Source organism: Sciurus carolinensis, chromosome 9 (assembly GCF_902686445.1).
Source record: "Sciurus carolinensis chromosome 9, mSciCar1.2, whole genome shotgun sequence".
NCBI lineage: Eukaryota > Metazoa > Chordata > Mammalia > Rodentia > Sciuridae > Sciurus > Sciurus carolinensis.
The window spans coordinates 127,837,959-127,858,775 of NC_062221.1; the positions used below are offsets into that span (position 1 = coordinate 127,837,959).

Consider the following 20,817-nt stretch of genomic DNA (forward strand, 5'->3'; position numbering starts at 1 on the left):
CGACCTTCAATGCTAATGGACTTTAGAGGGAGAGTCAAAACAGGTGGGGACAGTAGTCATGTGTTGTTGACTGTTACCAGCACTAGGTTTTTTTGGCCAAGTTCGAAACACATTTTTCAGAAAATCCATTACAAGGAACTCCCCACAAAAGAACCTTTAACCACTTAAAACTAACAACCAATTATTTAAATGTTAGTATTAAATCTATTTAAACAACTAGGACAAGGAATAAAATGATATACATTTGCCTCTATAATGTGATCAATTCCTCTAAGACACATCACCTACAATCTGATGACTTTTGAGTGGGATCTCCATTTCTAATATTGATCTTTTCATTTCCTGCACTGAGACAATATGGGAAAAAAGTCCTGTTCATGTCATTAAGAAACTAAAGGCTGGAACCAGAAAAATCCACAAAAATTCACTCTCTTCTTGAAGAACTTTTGAAAACTTTTAACAAACAAACAAATGAAAAACAAGACAGGGACCTAAATTCTGAAGTTAAATGTCAATGTTGGATTTGATGGTTCAGTGTCAATGTGAAAATTCCAAGGGGTACAATGATGGCGGGGTGGTGGTTGTCAGAGATGGTTTCTCTTGGTGGTTTTTATGAGTTGTTGATTTTTGTCTTCCACATTCTGCAGTTCTTTTCTATTCTGCTCTTCAGGTCACCCTGTCTGTATGAACTTCCATAGTCTGAGATCATCATGTAACAACCACATGAAAAAGGTAGAGTCCTCATAGCCTTCCTGACTGATGCCACTCAGTTCTGCAACTGCATCCTCAAAAGCTGTTTCTGCAAACCTGTATGCATGGTCAGAAGAATCAATAATTTCATAGTAGAATAAAGTTCTACTATGAGAGAATGTTGTGTTAGAGAGCAACATCTAAATGAATGAGGTGGTGTTGCTAGAAGTTCTGTAATTGCAATACCATTAGAAGCTTTGCAAACCACTGGGATGTTTTCCTCAGCATCCTTTCTATTGCTTCCTGAGGCAAATTCAGCCAGATACCTGTGATAGTCCCATTTCATTTTATAATAGAAAACCTTGAACTGGTCAGTGTTAACTTCAGAATAAGGTATTTGTCTCCTACATCCAGAATATCACCACATGTTGACTTTAGCTCAACCTCAACCATTTGTTGATATTCCTGAATCAGTCTTTGTTTTTCTTCACCTCCCTTGTTCTCTTCTTAGTTCTATTCACATTTTAATATGCAACAGACATAGGAGATTTCTGCATTGATTCCAGCATGCTATCACTCAGCCTGCTTGATCAGCTTCACCAATGTTCTGGATACTCTTGATTATACATAGCAGCAGCATCTCTGGTAAGGCTTGTGTGACAGATGGAAGCAGATCATGCCTCCTATTTTGATATATTTTTATTTATTAATTTGTTAAAATGTCACCAAAAAGTGACATTTATAATGGAAGTTCCCCCCCTGTGAATTTCAACTTTTTTGTTTCAAACTGTGGTAAAAATAATGTTTGACATTTCACATTGGGAATTTTCAAAGTCTGTTTCAAATTCTTCTCAAGGCTTCAGATCACTTCACATCAGTGCAGGTCCTGTTACTGGTAGAAAATAACTGAAGAGATTAGAGTCATTGAGGGTTGAGATAAGTTTGCAAAGTCTATCTGACATTTACCCATCTTTTCTGAGAACTTTAAGTACTGTAGATAAATGGAATCTTTCAAACTCTTATGTGCTTCCAAAGGAGATTCCTTTTCTCAGCTTGAAAACTCCCAACCTAAGTACATTGTTTGTGTGCCTCACCCAAATTCCCCATGATTTAGTTCAAGTTCCTTTTCACTTCTTTGTTCTTCATAAAGTTTGAAAACAAGTGATAACACACCTGGTCTATAAAAATATCTTCCTTAGCATGTAGGCTTGCTACATCTGGGTTTCAAAAAGAAAACTAAAACCTTTCTTTTCAGACCATAGAGAAAATAGAATTGGTCTCTACAGCTGTTAAAGGAATACATCTGGTAGAATACCATAGGTGCTAGAGTTATCAAATTAAGTATGGTCCTGTTATTAATCATCACTAATTAAAATGCAAGTTAGATGCAGGACATGTAACTTCAGAAGCCTGGTATCATCAATCAGTATATCACGTCTTGATGATAAACGTAGGAGAGGCTCAATACGCATACCTAGCTGTTGTGTCTACCAATTTATAATTTTAAAAATTCCATTTGTGATTTATTTTAATCTCTGTAGAGCAACAATTCTCTAAGACTAATATATCTTCATTTAGTTTCCTGGCTCACTTGTCTGAGATCAAGAAACTACTGGGAAGTTATATTCTTTGCTATAGATGATTAGTGACAGGAATGATGGAATTAACATAAAATAATGAAAACCACTTCTGAGAACTCATGATGTTTTCATTCTCACATAGTAGTTGACTCACATGCTAAATTTCATTTTGAATTTTTTAATGTTTATATATTTTCATTAAGTTTTTTATAAGCACAGATTTCTATGACTTACAGCCAAAATGATAAAGGCCGCACTCTTAAATGTTGTTCCTAAGATCTCCAGGATCTGGCACCAACATTCTTTTTCAGACACTCTCTTATTCTGTTCCAGAAATTCCATATTTCAGTTTCATTTAAATGTTTGAAATTTCCTAAATTCCTGCTTTTCTGAGCTCACAGATTTTGTGCAAGTCTATAACAGTATCATGCTTCTGTGTTAATTTTCCATCACTATAACAAATACCTGAAGTAATGAGCTTACAAAGAGAAAAGGTTTATTTTGGCTCACAGTTTGGGAGGCTTCCATTCATGGTAAGTTCATCCAGTTGCTTTTAGGTCTGTGGTGAGGCAGTACATCATGGTCTCAGCAGGAAAAATATGGTGATGTAAAACCACTCACTTTGTGGCCAGGAAGTGAAAGAGAGGGGAAGAGAAAGGGGCCAGATTATCACAAACTCCTTCAAGGGGACACCCTGAAGATACAAAGATCTTTCATGGGGACCCACCTTTCAAAGAATTCAAATTCACCACATTCAAATTACACCAAGTTGAGGACCAAATCTTTAACATAGCTTTTGAGGGATATTAAGATTCAAATGATAGCACCTTCTTTACTGTGCTTCCTGCAAATTAATGCATTTCTCATAGCAGGTCATAGAACACGATCTGAGAGATACACTGCATTTCTTTACTGATATCCATAGGTGATAACTTTAAAATTCCATTTGATTTTCTCCATGTGAATCTAGGAGTTGGAAGTAATTTTCATACTAGCTAATTGTCTTGGATATGTGTAGAAAAGGGAAAGAAATGTTTGTCAATTCCTCACTCATCTTAGACATACTCTGTTGTTGTTATATATATATATATATATATGTGTGTGTGTGTGTGTGTGTGTGTGTGTGTGTGTGTGTTCTATATATATATATAACAACATTTTTATTTGGAACCTCTTTGTTTTCTTTTTCATATAGTCATTAATTAACCTGACCCAGACCAACCAATGCTCATTTGCTCACTGAACAATTTGATAGCATTATTCCATATATCATCACATTTAAAACAACTAATATATACAGCAGGAAAATAGCACCAACCAAGAAGCCAAGTGCTCTACTTCTTCCATTTTTCTTTCTTTCTTTCTTTTTCTTTTCTCTACAGAAATTTATTCACAAACTAATTAATGCATTCACACATGATATTGAACCTCTTTTCTTAAAGCCTCTTGAGCATATATGATTTTATCTCACTGAGACCAGAAGCTATTTATTATTCAAGGATGTCAGTGTCATTCATTGCTGATTCCAGGAACAAAGTAAAACATCAATAAGTGTTTTTGAATATTAGATTACTAAAATGAGCTTTTTTCCCTTTTTTTAATACTGAGATAAGAATTTTTTTATTCCAAAGTACCTATTTGTTATCTCTCCACTAATGTTTTCTTTCTTTATTATCCACTCAAATTTGATTTCTAAATGGAATTTTTTATTTCATTCTTCAAAATTATTTTTCATATATCTCACCATCTGAATAAGCTGACTATATAATTATACATTAGGTTATTTATTTTTATGTTTGTCAATCATTACCAGATGTCAAGTTCATGAGAGCAAGAATCAGTTCTATTGGTCAAGGCTTTATCATACTAGATAGCACATTATTGGTCACAGGGTAGTTATCCAATAAATATTTTTTAAATGTTGCAGAGATAGGAGAGAGTGATCTTTAAACCTCTTTAACTTACTTTATTCATCCATAAAACTGAAAAACACTTGACATGAATAATTGCTTTGGATACCTTAAGTATAGACAGAGCGAAACAATTAGAACTTTCCAGGCAATGATAATGGAGTCTCAACACAGTCCAAAAAATTGAAAGGTAGTTCAAAATAAAATATGACTTCTATACTTATTAGCTAATAAAATTTTCTTATATTGGCTTATATTTGGTACTAGTGAATAAAAGAGATTTCAAAATGAGTGGCTGATAGTATTTGTGGCATATTTCCTCTGCTAAAGCATGTTTCCTGTTCCTTTAGACAGCAAGCTGTTCAATTATGTTGAATTTCTACCTTGCATTGATACCATTTTGACTTATTTTTTCCCTTCTTTTATCTCTGGGGACTAACAACACAATCAAAATTCACTGGTGTATCAAACTTTGTCCATGGAATGATGTTAGCATTCAGCTACATATTGTAAGATAAATACCAGTGCTTTGAATTAAAAATTTGAACTCTCACTTACTAGCAATGAGATCTCGAGGGAGAGGATTTATCTCACTGATTCTGTTTCTTAAGAAAGACAGAGGTAATGATAACCACTTTTTTTTGGGGGGGGGTACTGGGGATTGAACTCAGACCCACTCAACCACCGAGTCACATTCCCCAGCCCTATTTTGTATTTTATTTTGAGACAGTCTCACTGAGTTGCTTAGGGCTTTGCTTTCGCTGAGGCTGGCTTTGAACACCTGATCCTCCTGCCTCAGCCTCTCAAGTCACTGGGATGACAGGCATACACCATCATGATTTATTAATGAGAAAGACTAGGGGTACTATCTAGTAAATGTCAGGCCCCATTATTTTAAGTGGTAGATTATTTTCCCCTATAATTTTTCTTGAGAGATTGGCATACAGGAAATATGAAGTATTTGAAAATCAAGGAAATTACCATAAAACAAGATGTAGATTCTAGGACAGATGTGAATTTGAATTTCAACTATACCCTGAAACTAAACACACAGACACACACATGCACAGAGGGAGAGAGGGTGAGAGAAAGAGGGAGGTATAATGATATGGAGATGTGAATATATGTGTTCTTGGGTAAGTTGTTTGATTATTCTGAACTTAAGCCTTCTTCTTTACAAAATGTAATGAGAATGCTGGTAAAAGAGGTTGGGGATTAGGGTTAATGTGTTCATGAGTGAGAAGTGTCTGCTATACAGTAGCTGTTCTACTTATCTCCCATATGATGCCGAATACATATTCTAGAATTGATCAAAACCAAGTCACAGTGCCTGGTAATGGACATCATGTTGATTTGGCAAGTGGTCATCCTAATGAAATATGGAAGTTTTAAGTTGAAATGAGCAACTGTAAAACTGGAATTGGTAAAATAGCAATTTTAGGAAAGAGGACTGTAGTCCCATAGTTATTATGGAAGTTTAAGACTCAACTGAAGCCAAATGTCATGTCTCATACCTGTAATCCCAGTGGCTCAGGAGACTGAAGCAGGAGGACTGCAAGTACAAGGCCAGCCTCAGCAATTTAGTGAGGCTCTAAGCAACTTAGTAAGACCCTGTCTCAAAATAAAAAAATAAAAAGGGCAGGGGATGTGGCTCAGTGGTTAAGAGCCCTTAGGTTCAATCCTTGGTACCACAAAAAAAAAAAAAAAAAAAAAAAAAAAAATTCTCTTTTGAAGTTAAAAACAAATACCTCATCTGAACACATCTGAAGTTTTGGACCAAAACAAAAGCATTACATGTCTGAGCTCTGTCAAACAACCTAAGTTTAGCTGTAAATCAGAACCTTAGATACAATATGGCAAATAGGTGAGAATTTTCTTTTGTTTAATCAATTCTGTCTTAGATAAGTCCCTACTCTGTCCACTGGCTATTCTACCAATTCTGTATTTTTCTCTTTTTCCTGGATACAAAATTATATACAACAGCCTCATTTGTGGCTGGATTGGGCCAATGGACTGCCTTCCATGCTCAGCTATAATGAAGTGCAACCTCTAGGTCCATCTTGGTGGACACATCTTAGTCAAATCTTGCTCAACTATTTCTAAATGACCTGATGGAGAGCTTACCTACTGATATTTTTCTTTGGCCAATACTATTAAAATAATAAGAAATTTGGACCATTATCATATGTGTGGACTTATTTGTTACAACACAATTTACTATAACTAGAAGCATCCAATTGAGGCTAAGTTTACTATTACCTGAAGAATCTTGATGGCAAATTCCAAAACCATATAGTGCATGAACATTGACAGTCACTAATTAGTCATTGTAATTTATTATTTTATAGATTGCTTGCAATTAAACATTTTTTTCTACTTCTAAAAGCTTTCAATGTTCTTCATAGCTAATCCAAAAAAAAATCATCAAAGTTGCATGAAGTGGTTAATGTATTTTAAGGGAACGACTAGCAATAAAATAGGGTACACATAAATGAAAACACATTATAAGCAGTATTTGTATGCCAAATTATGATTTAATTAGAAAGAAACTAAAGAAATGAAATTTATCCAGGTTGAAAATCATTGCATCTTTTTTTCAAGTAAAAGTAAGCGATAGGAACCCCTCAATGAAAAGGAAAAAAGTCTCATAAAGGATATTTAGCACAAAATTAGAACAATATGACATAATGTTGTAGAATAAAAATTGATGGATGTGAAGAGAGTGAATTTTCAAAGCCAGTAAGCAAGAGGTTGTTTCCAGCTACTCCGGATGATTTTCTTCAGTAACGGTACCTCCAGCCACTCAAGGAAGAGGAGCATGGTTGAAAATTTCTGTCTCTGTAGCTGATAGGTCTATAAGAGTCAGGCAAGCAGTTGAGAGGTTGGCATCCACAGGTCAGGTATCTCAGTGCCTGGCGATCATAGCCAAGGTAACTCAGTGGTTGTCGGCCAAAGGTCGGGTAGTGCAAGGGTTGGTAGCTGTAGGACCGGTGACTTGGAAGATGGCAGCCCAAAAGTTGTCTATTGGATGCTGGAAGACAGAGACTGGAATCACAGGATGTGATAGGAAGACAGCTAGTTCCTTGATGAGATGGAGACACATCAGAAATAACTGGAGAGGAGCCAGAAGGGCTACAGGAAACCCTCCCACAGTTGGTTGATTGGCAGCTTGTGTGTTCATTGCAAAGTTCCTGGCACTTGTCCTGGAGTGTGTTGCTGCCAAGGCTGTTACCAGGAGAGCAGGGGGCATCTCCAGAGCTCACGTCAGTGGAGCAGAGAGCACTCGATGTGGTAATAGCAGTGTGACCTGAATTCTCAAGAGAGGGAGAGCTGTAGTTTTCAGAGCTGCAGTTATTGTTGGACATGGTGGAGATGATAGTCAGGCCTTGATTAATTTTCAGGGAGCAGGCTGCTGAAGTGTGATTGTTTCCCGTTGTGCTTACCCTTTATATATCCTGGCTGCTGGGTGTTGGTTCCCTCCAAAGCCTATCCTCCTGCTCATATTTCAGAACCACTGGTGAGACATCTCCTTAGAGTATTATTCAGGTACCTCCCAAGCACTCCTCCCACTAACCTATAAAGGACATATTATCAATATCACATCGCCAAATAACTACTATTTCATAATCTATGTGGTCTACCTTGTTCCAGTTTTCTTGCACTACAGGTCAATTGCTCCATTAGAAATTGTGTTCCTTTATCAGTCTTCACAATTTCTGTAAGTTGTTCTTAAAACCTCACTAATGAATCTGTGTAATTGGTGAGAATTCATGTATGGTCACTTGTTTCATAAAACAAAAAAATATATAAAAAATGTGTAAACATTTAAAGGTGTCAATAACATATTTTGTTTTAGATGTGATAAGTGTTAAAAAAATCTTTATTTGGGAACTGAACTTTGTTTTTCATTCTTCAGAGATTTAACCTAAATTCAAAATCCAATTCATGTCTGAGAAAGTTCACACAGATATCATTTTCAGATGCATCTTTCCCAAATAAGAATAGTGACCCAAAAAACCTTGTTAATTTCTGGTAAACCACACCCAATGAGTGGATGTGGGACTGTGGTTCTATCTTTTATTAGCATAAAACTGAAGGTGTTAGCGTATGTGTTTTGATTGACGCTGTGTAAAAGAAAGAGGCCATATCTCCTTGGATATGTGAATTCAGTGTGACATAGAAAATATAAAGACAGTGTTGTTTATAGCCAGTTTGCATATTACTATTTTACAAGGAGTATTCCCCATGTGTAAAAGCCTTTGAAATAATTCATAGCTTCCCTATTATTTAACATAATATAATTTATAAGTGAATATTTTGGAAAGTTTTATTTGTCTGTAGATTATTTAGTATTACAATATACTAGTATGTGGAAAGAAAGTAGAATTCCTAGACCAATCTGCCAGGAAGAAATGTGGTTTTAGGTCAGTAATATTGCTATACTCTATAACTCAATCTCAAAGCATATAGTTTAGAAAAATGGACTTGTGTATCTGGAAACAGACTTCTAGTAATACATATCAAAGGAGGTAAATAAAAGATCTTATATAGAATCGCTCTCTTGCCTCCAGCTCTCAGAGTTATCTTTCTGAATGGTGAAACCCAAAGACCAAACATTTGTGGCCAGAGCAAATAAAGTCAGAACACACAAGCTCAGTACTATGTAATTATTTTGCTCTCAGATCTAAATTTTCAAAACTTCATTTACTGCATATGCAAAAATAAGCACATTGAATACCATTTCACTGATATCTTTCAGGATATAATGGAAAAAGTGTATGTAAAAGGCCTTGACCACTGTCCACCCAGCCACACCCACAGCAGTTAGCCAAGGGCGATTTGACTGGGCTGACCTTTCAAAATGCTGCCACATACTGCCTCTTTAAATAGTAGTTTGTGGAAAAAGGCACCTCTTCCCTCCAGAAGAAGGCCATTCCTTAACCAAAAATGTACGGATAGCTGAATTTCCCTCTTAGAATTTCTCAAAATTCTTCACAGCTCATTTATGTGGATCTGGTCATCAGGTAAGAATTCTCCACATCTGAGACATCAGGAAACATCTCTACTGGCATTGACTCTACATCTGTTCCTGAGTGCATATTTCAACAGTCATATTTAAATGAATCCTTATAATACTGGTAGCACTATAAACACACTTTATGATCTTTGCATAAATTGAAAATGAAGTGACTCAGGTTGTAATTCTCTTTATTGAACAGGGAGGTGTGTATTATAACTAACAACATACATTGATCTTGGAGAACTTAATCAACCAGCTCCTGGGTGTAGTAGCTCTTGCTTACAATCCCAGTTGCTCAGGATTTTAGATATCGTGTTTAGATATTTTATTATTTCAGGTGGGAGAATAGATCCTATTCCTGCTGCTGCAGTTTGGTTGGAAGCAGAAGTCCAAATCACCCCTTAAATCTCTGCCTCCATATACATACATATCCAAAACATAAAGAAAATCAAATTTACCTTTCTTTTTTAACATAATTAAATTCAGGTCTCACTCTTCATAGTTCATTATGGGGACATTTCTTTTAACTATAAAATCTTCTTTGAGCCTAATTATTACTATTTCTGTTTATTTAAAGTCACTTTGTTATATGTTGGTTCATTTTGAGAATTCTCAGGATATCTTCCCTCAAAACAAGTAAGTCAAGTTCCATTTTAGGTCAAACAATTCACAACTGTAACTTTACTCAAGCATATTCTTTCCCCAAGATAAACAAATAGAAATATTCCTGCCTCAGCCTCCCTAGTCTCTGGGATTAAAGGCATGTACCACTGTGTCCAGCTATTGCACTCTTAAGTGTAACTGTAACCCAAATTCCAATCCATGACATTTCTTTTTTTAAATTTTTTTGTTTGTAGATGAACACAGTACCTTATTTATGTATTTTTATGTGGTGCTGAGGATGGAACCCAGTGCTCACACATGAAAGGCAAATGCTCTAATACTGAGCCACAACTACAGCCCTACAATGTTTCTTATACAGTAAGACATTCACTTCCCAAATTTAACCTTCTTACCGGGAAGTTTAGCATTCAGTGGGACAGAAGATATGATGTGCTTGCTCCTGATCATTTCCCAAATCTGTTTATTTCCTCCTTAAAACTTAAAATCATGGTTTGGCTTGAGTCTTTTCTGATACCAAAGATTGATCAGAAAAAGTGGAAGTACAGATCCCATGAGTCTATTCACATCTGTATTCCAGAGTAGTACACTGGATTGATCATGTTGGGCTACATTTTTTCGTAGTCCTTGGAGAGATTTCTGCCATGAAAATACCTCTATTTTTTCCAGCGTCTAATTGCAGATTTCCTCAAATGTGCTGAGAGCACTCAAAAGCATGGACTATGGAGCCAAAGTAACTCTAAATCTTAGCTCCACTAGTTAATAGTTGAGTAATAATGGGTAGAAATTGACCTCTGTGAGCCCTTGTTTATTCATTGATAGAAGAGAAACAAATGAACCCATTTCAAAAATTGTTCTTAAAATTAAATGAACTAACATGTATAAAAGATTCAGAAGAGTTCTTGGTATGAAGTATTATGTAAAGGTTAGTTGTTTCAGAATTATTATATGGGAATGTTTGATAAGTTGTATCCAAATTCAACATAATTTAAGAAGGAGGATTATTCTTTCATTTTTTTTTGACCCTTTTCTATATATTCTCTTCTTGATTCTGGTCTTTAATTTTATTTGCTTCTTCTCAGTCTTACTTCAGTTTTCCTTCTTTGATGGTATCATACACTTCATAAACTCTTTTCTCTTGTTTCCTCAAGGACATGAACTATGTTTATTTTTTATGTTTCTGATGTCTTACATAGAGGTAGCACCACAGTAGATACTCAATAGACATGCAAGAATTAAATATACAGAAAAATCAGGTGCATTGCACCTGAAGATTATGATAGCTCAGAAAAGAATACTTACAATTGTAATAATCATTTTTCATTTACTTAGCAGTTATTCAATTTCAGGCAGTGTACTAACAGTTTTCTGTAGCATGATTTCATTTAATGGCATCAATAATTTTTGAGGGGCAAAGCCTATTTTTTTAAAATTGACAAACATATGCATTTATCAGATGCAGTATATTGTTTTGAAATATGTATACACAGTGGAATGACTAAATCAAGGTGACTGACATGTACCTAGTGCACTTTTCACTATTTTTGTGATAAGAACACTTAAAATCTCTTAGTAATTTTCATGAAATAATACATTATTATTAACTACAGTTACCATTTTATACAACAGATTCATGAACTTATTTTTTCTAGTTAACTGAAATTTTGTATCCTTAGACTAACCATCACCATAGCCTCTCATTCCCCAACCCTCAGTTCCTGGTAACCCCTTTCTACTCTCAAATTCTAGAAGTTAAACTTTTTCAGGTTTCACATATGGGTGAAATTGTGTAATATTTGTCCCTATGTGCCTGGCTTATTTCACTTAACATAATATTCTCTAGAATATTATGTTGCCAGAACATTCTGTTGTCAGAAGTTATAGGAGTTTCTTATTTTTAAAGGCTCAACTGTCCATTGTGTGTATATGTACTACATTATCTTTATCCACTCATCCCTTTGATTGACACTTGATTTGATTCCATATCTTATCTTGGCTATTGTGAATAATGCTGCAACTAAGATAGCTTTCTGGTTATCTCTTTAACACATTGATTTCATTCCATTGGATATATATATACCCAGTGATGGGTTTGCTGGATCCCTTTTTGTTTAATTTACAAATTAGGAAGTTGAATTTAGAAAATACAAATTACTTGCCCAAGGAGACACTCCTTCTTCTCCCTTTTTTCTTTTTAACCTTTCTTTTTATTTTATGTACAGATTTTTTTCCCCAATACTGGGGACTGAAGCAGCCTTGCACATGCTAGGCAAGGACCCTACCCCTGAGCTACATTATAATTATACATAATACTGGGATCCATTATGCCATATTGTACATGCATATTTTCAAGATGGTACTTCTAATACCAAAGTATATTTCTCTTGAAAGATCCCCTTTTTGGTTATTGGACAGCTTCTTCATCTCTTTCTTCCTCCTGCAGAAGGGCTACATTTCTGGGTCTATCTCCTAAAGGCAAGCACCTTTGTTGAACCTCCCTAGAGAACTACATGTTTGAAAAATTGTAAGCTCAAATACTATAGAAGTCAGACAGAGAACATCAAGGAGTAAGGGACACCCAGTATTTGTTGTGAGATGGGTATGAGCTATATCTAAAGGTAGCAATTCTCACTTAACTGTCATCCAGTTTGTCAGTGAGGGAGTTCAGGAACTGATACCCCAAAATACGGCCAGTCTGAAAAGCAGACTCAGTGTTGAAATGTATTGTGATTTTTTTTTTGTTTTAAAGAGCAGCTAGAAATCTTGAGTTTTATGTGTAAGCTTTTAACTCCAAACCTGAATATAAATGTTGTCCCAAATTTTGAAAGAATCCTGTATAGGTCACACAAAAGAGGCCTATGAGCCACATGTAGCTCTTGGGCACTATTTGCAATCTCTTACCTAAATATAGACTTAGATTTCATTGTAGACAAGTCACGATTTCTTCACCCTAACATACCAGTCTTATTTCTCAGTATGCCACTACAAAAGTCCTCTGCTTTAGTTGAACTGATTCATTAGGAGGTCCTGAAAATACCAAGCAAAGACCTTCTTTTTCCTTTCTACTTTTCATATTTTTAAATGTCCTCTGGTTAAAAAAAAAACTTTACCTCTAGTTTTGTGTGTGAAACAAATGCTTTCTTTTGTTCCTCCAATATAAGTTTCCTTGTTATTCTAGTGTACTCATTAAATCATGAATATGGAGTATTCCAGATACTGCTTTTTAGAAAGGTAGTAGAGTATACTAGTTAAACATGGAGCCTGGAGCTTGGTAGCTGATTCTAATCCTAACTTCAGATAATTCACTATCCTGGTGACTATTCACTATCCAAGTAACTAAAGCTCTCTGTGCCTTAATGATCTCATCTCTGCAATGAGGGTAAAAGTAATGCCTATCTCACAAGACTGCTGAGAGAATTAAATGAGTCATTGCATACAAAACAATGCCTGGCACAAGGCAAACACAATGAGTTAACTATCATCATCGTCATCATCATCATCATCATCATCATCATCATCATGTTATTCTTTTATGTGTCTGGCATTTCTTCATAACTAATTTATAAACTCTTTCAATCATAATGTATCCATATATCCCATTGCCTTGCACAGAGGAGACTGATACAGAGGTAGCATGATGCAAAGGTTCACAGTGGTCAGATTAGGCACATCTTTCAACTAATCTGAGACACCATTTGCTTATGTGTATAGTAGAAACATTTTTCTGTCATTTATATAGTTTATTAAGCTAAAGTGTTTCATGTATAACTTGTTTATTATCTACCTACCTGCTTCCCATGTGATTTATGTAAACATGTTGGAAACTGAGGCATGTAGTTGTAAGCTGTATTAACTAAGTGCTCAATAAATGCTTTTTGATGAGTGGGATCAAAAAAAAATAAATAAATAAATATTCTACCAAGGCTTTCTCAAAGGCTAAACCCAGAAGATAGTTTTTCATTTAACAAAAATTTAATTCCTTATTATGAAATCCAGAATGACATTGCTTTTGTATAATTTTCCATATGCATTGGGCTTTCTTCTATGCCCTGGAGATTTTTCTCTCTTTCTTATTTCCCTTCCCTCCTTTCCCCTCCCCTCCCCTCCCCTCCCCTCTCCTCTCCTCTCCTCTCCTCTCCTCTCCTCTCCTCTCCTCTCCTCTCCTCTTCTCTTCTTAAAAGGTCCCATTCTGTGATAGGAAAGCATAAAATCATAAAAATGTCAAAAATTGATAAGCACTTATGATGTAAGAATAAGTTTACCTTATTCCTTCATGGGTCTTACTTAAGCAAGACCTTCATGAGGTCAAATGCTCAATGAATTTACATGTACTTTTTATTCCTAAACTATGACATATGCACGTGGACTATATGTATTTCTCACAGGGAATATACCAGATAAAACTGGAATTTTTTTTATGCTTGAAAGAAATGATTGCTCAAAAACCAAACCGAACCTAACCAAACAATTTTGGTACCTGTCAAAGAGACACAGAAACCAACTGAAAGAGCTCTTAATGGCCAAACTGGAACAATTTGGGCAACAAATAAAAATATATTAGCTATACACCAAAGTATGAAATATATACCCATGTGTTCACACCCATAAAATAATTCATTGTAAAAACAATAAATAGGAGAGAATTGACAAATACCTCATAAAGAATATTCCCAAATAGGATATTGAGCTACTCAACACTTAAATAGGTAGAACTTGACTCCCACTTAAACATGGACTGTACAAAGTGGTGCTCTTCAGCAATTCACAGTATAGAAAAGGAGGAAAGCAAACAATTACACAGCACAGCCCAAGAAAACACTAATACAGCAAAAAAGTGAACATGGGTAACATCATGAAAAGTCATGTCTATAGCGTATATTCTTGATATGGACCTCTGTGGTCCTTCTCCTGAAATCCCAGAGTGCCAGTCTGATCTTGAGAAAAATGTGAGGGAAATCAAAATTGAGGACATTTTATAAAATTCCTCAGTCATGCACCTTAAAATCTCATGGACATGGAAAACAAGGAAAATTTGGGGAAATGTCACAACTAAAGTAGTCTAAGGAGACGTGATGACTAAATGCTATGTGGTAATCCCAAATGGTATTCTGGAACATGAGTAGGATATTAGCAAAAAACTAAAGAGAGCTTGAATAAAGTATAGACTTTGCCTCACAATAAATCTGCATTGCTTCACTAATGGTGACAAAGTGAATTCCTATGTAAACTTTTATTAATAGGGAAACTAGATGTGGAGTATGACACTCACTTTACTATCTCCATAACTTTTCTGTAAATCTATAGTAATCCTGAAATAAGAGGTGAAATAAACTATGAACAATGGGCTAAAGTATTGACCACTAATAAACCAAAGAGATCTTTTAATTTCTTCATCAGTTTTTGCCATAGGCAACTGGGACTTAGCTTATTTTGTCAAATAAGCTACAATTTAATAATGCCTTGTGTACTGATACCACTCAGGTATCATTGGCAATGCACTTTCTCATCTTTCCCCTTATTTAACTTTTGCAGAGGGTTCCTGAGGCAGGCAGAAAGGTTTTCTCCTGATGGAAACCTGAATTCAAACTTTACTCGATGTGTCCAGGCTACAGAATTGTTAAGAAGCTGAGTCCATAAGTGACTTTTCACTCAGCATTTTTGGGTATTGTCCTTAAGAAAATCCATATCGTTTTTCAAGATGAGAGCAATGTTTCCCTTGACAATTTCAGAGAGCAAAATGTCTGTCACCATGCTGGTTTGGAATGCTGAATAGCTCCAGTATAGCCTCTAGCACAGTGGTGACAGTGCACCTGCCTAGGTCACACCCTGCAATGGCTCTCCTCTCCCTCTGGCAATAATTGATTGCAGTTTTCCTTATACTTTATTTCTCAGGAAATGAAGTAAGTTAATGAGTTTCATGGTGAGCCACCTTGTTATTAAGCTCTGGACACACCAGGCAGTATTCAAGGGAAGGAGAACACAGCATTTGTGACAATTTAGTGACTCTGTGAGGAATGGACAACAGCTAAACCTGCCTTTAGTAGGCACTGTACAATGTCTTCCTGAGTTTTAAAGATCATTAACTTTATAAAAAACACCTAATTTCCCAATTTTAAAAAGTTATAGAAAACTAATTCACCACCAGTTAATCTAAGCTATCACTGTGAACCAGATCATTTGGCTCATTTACCAGTATTAGTAAATAAAGTACTGAGAAGAATTTAAACTTCACATTTGTCAGATTGCATTTGTATTTTAATTGCAACAATTCATGATTTTCTGCAATTTGTGCAATTAATTATTTCTGAAATAGCACATTGTAAATAAAGTACTTAAGCATAATTTTCCCAGTTGCAAAAGAGTTGATGGGATAGTAACTGATACTGCTCTGGGGAATTTGCACAAGGATTGTACTGAGCATTCAGTGATAATTCTTCCATACTTAGATCCCATCAGGTATACCTAGTAGTTTTATGCTTTCAGTTACAGCAATCGCTTGGAGACTTTCCAACAGGATTATACATTTCTGATCACCTGGACATCTTTGAGAATGATAAAAAGGTACAATAAACACCAACTATTGTCCTCTTAACTGGGGCTGTGAACCACCATTGAACTAGATTTAATCCCTTTCAGTCCTACCCAAGAAAGCCTCATAATGAGAATTTGAGAGTTCTATGTAAATGACACAATACCACACTACCATATTAATGATAAAAAAAAAGACCTTAGAAAAATCAACATCAGGTGCAATCCAAAGAAAACAATATAATTCAGTATCTGGCACAACTTTAAAAGTTAATATATATTTGCTGAAGGAAACAAAGAAGAAATCACATAACTCAGGTTACATTTGCCATCCTTTATCAAGTAGACAGAGCTTTCTCATTAATTTAAAAAAATCACCAATTTAATTGGATTAACAAATGAATATTAACAAAAACAATATTTGCAAGACTCAAGGAAGCACATTTATTAGAAGTTAAAGCAAATCTTTTTTTGCTTGGTTGAAGACACGTGAGCAAAAATTGAGTTAGAGACTGGACTGCCCTGGAGAATCTTGAAATAAATGGTATAAAAGAAAATAATTTTACTCAGCACATTTTATAAGATGTGATATACAGGAACACATTTTAAATTAAAAAAAAATAGTGTTATTATTGATTCTTTTTAACTAAAATTACTGAAAGGTAAATGCCAGGTCCTCTAGACAACAAGACAAATTTCAGAAACCGCCAGTGCCTAGGTCAGAGATCTAGATCTACTGGATGATAAGTGGTTGGCCACTGTTGTTCACCTGATCAGTGACTGGCATAAATCAAAAGGAAGCCACTAGAAGACATGAAATTCAGGGGCTGGGAGACAGGGGCAGCATGGGAATCTTGGACATCTCATCTGTGTTGGTGGATGGTCTGAACTGGAACACAGGGAGCAGCAGGAACAAAGTGAATTCCTTGGCAAGGTCAGGACAGGGCAATTGGCAGGAGGACAGTAAGAGGTCTCAGATGCTGGGTCTATGGTTGCCTGGTTGGTGGGTCTAGTTTTACCACAATTCTCTTGGCAGCAATCCAGGAAGCAAGCCGGCAACTGCTTAATAAGTAGAGAGCAGACCTTCAGCATAGGTACAGAGCAGCAAGCTGAGAAGACAAGGTAAAGCAACGTAGCACTGACTCCCCAAAGAATAAGGGTTCCAATTCCCAGAGCAGCAGTGGCTGAAAGATGCCAAGTTGAGAGAGTGTTTCAGTAGAGGTAGAGATGCCTGCTGAGATGTGACTCTTTCAGGTGAGACTCTTGCCTCCCAGGGCACTTTCCTCTATGCACTCACTCTTTCGGACCCTTCCTTACACACCTTCACTTCCATCTTGATGTGCTTCCTTCATCTGACAGCATTCCCTTAATAATTGTTCAGATGACTGTGAAAACACCCTCCAGCCTTCTCATATAATTTTAATTACATTTTTCAAACACTCCTTTTCTAGCTATTAACCCTCACTCCTCTTATTATATCCAGGAAAGAGCCAGGGTCATGGTAGTTAAGATGGGTCATGACATATTCTCCAGGATATGTTTAAGAGCAGGGGAGAAGGTAAGTGTTCCCAGCTATCAGTGGTGGGTACAGCATAGCAAAGGCTGCACCAGTGACTGACAAGGCAAGAAGACCTCTCACCCTTGAATTTCATCCACTCTAGCTGGAAGCAAAAGGGGAAATGGATACAACATGGTGGACTTTTTATAAACAAAATTTTCAAAACAAAATACTCTCATTCATTCGAACTTAAACTCAGTTTACAGTTCCATGTAAATTTCCCCATTGTAAAGAATATACTAGCATTTGGAATTCAAATTAATTGTAATACTCTCTGAAGTGAGATGAAGTGAACCCCAAAGTCCTGAGAGATTTTGCAAATGTTTCCATAGGCCCTCATGACAACCATTGAATTCTCTAGGATTTGTTTCGAGTCTGCTCTTCTTTCTGCTTTTTTCTGTTTAGATTTTTATATCAGTTAAAAAAAGAACACACCTATTTGAAGCACAATATTTTTTAGCAGTTTTTGATACTAGTGTCTAAATCCACACTTCTACCTCAGTATGTAAGTATTCGCTGATCAACTCCTGAATAACACTGGGTATTGTTACCATTATTTGTTTTTACAATTTCAAAATGGAAAATAGCATCTAATTATTGATCTAAAAAGTATGTATTAAATGACTGGTAAGGTTTCCTCTTTTGGTATATTTTTATTGATTGTTAGCTTTCTAGTCTTTGTATCTTGACTATAGATTTTAACATCACTCGTTAAACATCAATTTCCTGGAAGGGGATCTTTTCCTAAAAAAAAAACAGATGAAGGTAAACGTTTCCAGAAAGAATAGATTCAAATGATTATTGCCAAACAAAATGTTGCTTTGCCTTTAGGACAAAAGTAAAGCAGATTTCTGGACCTACAACTTACAGACTCAGTGATTGAACTGAGAAGTTGATTTACTTTGAGGATGTTTCTACAAAATTTGGTTGGGGATACACTGGATAAGTAAATTGGCATCCACCAATTCTCAAGGTCTCTAATTAAATATATGTCTGTATTAAATACAACAGACCTATTACATTCTAGACAATATTGAGGCAGAAACTCCTCCCCATTAAAACTTACTGGTGAATGATCTTTCTGGAAATATTTTCTTTTCCCGAAAATGCTCCCCATTCCCACTAGCATCAAATTGCTTTGACATTTGATGATGAGGTTATAGAGTAACAAATTGGATTAAAGTTTTAGTCATGTTACACTTTTATATTCCAAAGCATTAACATGGTAGTATTTGTAAACTGCCCATTTTTTGATACAGAATAATTCATACAATGGTTGTCTGTGCAAATACTCAGTATGTTATGGCAATTCAAAAAACTTGTTAAATAAATAATGCTCAAACAATGTGTTTGTCAATACAATTTTAAACAATTGAGTTGTGTTTTACCAAAAACATTTCAGACACTACACTTGAACAAATAAATTTTTTGGTCTTTCTTCCTGTCTTTCTTTTTCTTCTTTTTCACCCTCTCCCACATTACTGGAAAAGAAATACAAGTGAATTTTAATGTACTGTTTTGTTGTAATAATACGTAGAGTAATGAAGAGTCAGTTTCTCTATAGGAAACAAGATGTCAAGTATGCTTAAAAGCATAGTGATCTTTTCACCGTGCTGTTGAGTAAGTTCTCTAATGAATTTGTAAATTTGTGTTAAAGATAGATCTTGCAGGCAATCATCACCTCCAGAGATGCAGTGCAGTTCATGCTGAATTGATAATACCAGATATTTATCAACCAATAAGAATTTCATACTGAAAATTGGAATATTGGTTATTCTACTGTGATGAAAAATGGAGGCTCATCAATGTGACTGCCAGTAGTAGAAACAGGAGCAACACCGTGCTTTGTGTGGACTGCAAGAGATCTTTTTACATGCTTGCTCTCTTCCATTGTGTAGTTAGATCTGACGATGGTCTACTTATATTGGAATCCAGAGGTTGCAAGCATGGAATTAAGAGAAGTAAAAAAGTACAGAGTCAGCAAAATATCATGTATATGTGTTTGTGTGTGTGTTTGTGTGTCCTCTCAATTTGTCTCTGAAACCATTAATCTTAAATACCTACACAAGTCTATCTTGCTCCTTGGAAGGTTCTATGAAAAACTCTTAAGTAAACTTCACTTCTTTAGGTCATGAAAATAAAATGGTTTCAACATTTTCAATAAAGCTATGGTTTGAGGTTACAAGATACCTAATCAATTCCACTCCATGGAGGGTGACCTAGGTTGCAAACTCTACATCCTTCCTTTAATTTTTAAATAATTGCCAAGAAATTCAAGTAGTTCAAGAACACATTTATTATTTTGAGATTCATTTCTTTAGAGTATGCTAATGTCTTTTGACTTTAGATGAGAAAATAGAGTAATGGAAAAGGAAATACAGAGCTGAATTACCTGTCATCCAGCATGCAATGTGAGTTAGAGAACTGCAAGTTAGTGTCCATGGCTGGCTGATTATAATCAAGTAGGTTCCTGATGGGTATTTGTGTGTAAGGAAGTATGAGCCCCCATAATTAGATACTTTATTTCTCTAAATGTTCATGTGAACATATTTCTAGAATCATTTGAAAGTGAATGTTTCCATTTAAAGTAGGGATGTAGCATTTTTTATATATTATGTATATATATGAAATATATACATCTATATGAAATATATATACATTCATATATATGTACACTGTGATAGAGTTGATCAACACACTTATAATTAAGAAAGCAAAACATAATGTAGGCAATATTGTACTTGTTCACAGGTATAATTTGAAAAGCTTGGCACTTCATTGTGTTCTTCAGTGATGCATTAAATAATTATGTGGTATTTATTATTAACTTCATTTTTAGATTAATTTAGCATGGAGTTTTAAGAAACTTACCAAGTCCGGTTAAATGCATTTTTTGAGGGACTTCAATGT

The 20,817-nt window shown here is 35.4% G+C and overlaps 1 protein-coding gene and 1 pseudogene across 1 annotated transcript; both read right to left on the bottom strand.

Moving 5' to 3' along the window:
* Positions 1-584: 584 nt before the first annotated feature.
* On the bottom strand, positions 585-2,612 carry LOC124993747 (14-3-3 protein epsilon-like; annotated as a pseudogene).
* A 4,348-nt stretch (positions 2,613-6,960) lies between these two features.
* LOC124993748 (keratin-associated protein 26-1-like) lies at positions 6,961-7,545 on the bottom strand. Its single transcript, XM_047565524.1, has one exon. The coding sequence runs from the start codon at positions 7,543-7,545 to the stop codon at positions 6,961-6,963; it is 585 nt and encodes a 194-aa protein (XP_047421480.1).
* Between the last annotated feature and the right edge of the window lie 13,272 nt (positions 7,546-20,817).

Excerpts from the sequence above, each read along its gene's own strand:
- LOC124993748 (XM_047565524.1), bottom strand. The coding sequence starts at position 7,545 with ATGTCCAACAATAACTGCAGCTCTGAAAACTACAGCTCTCCCTCTCTT.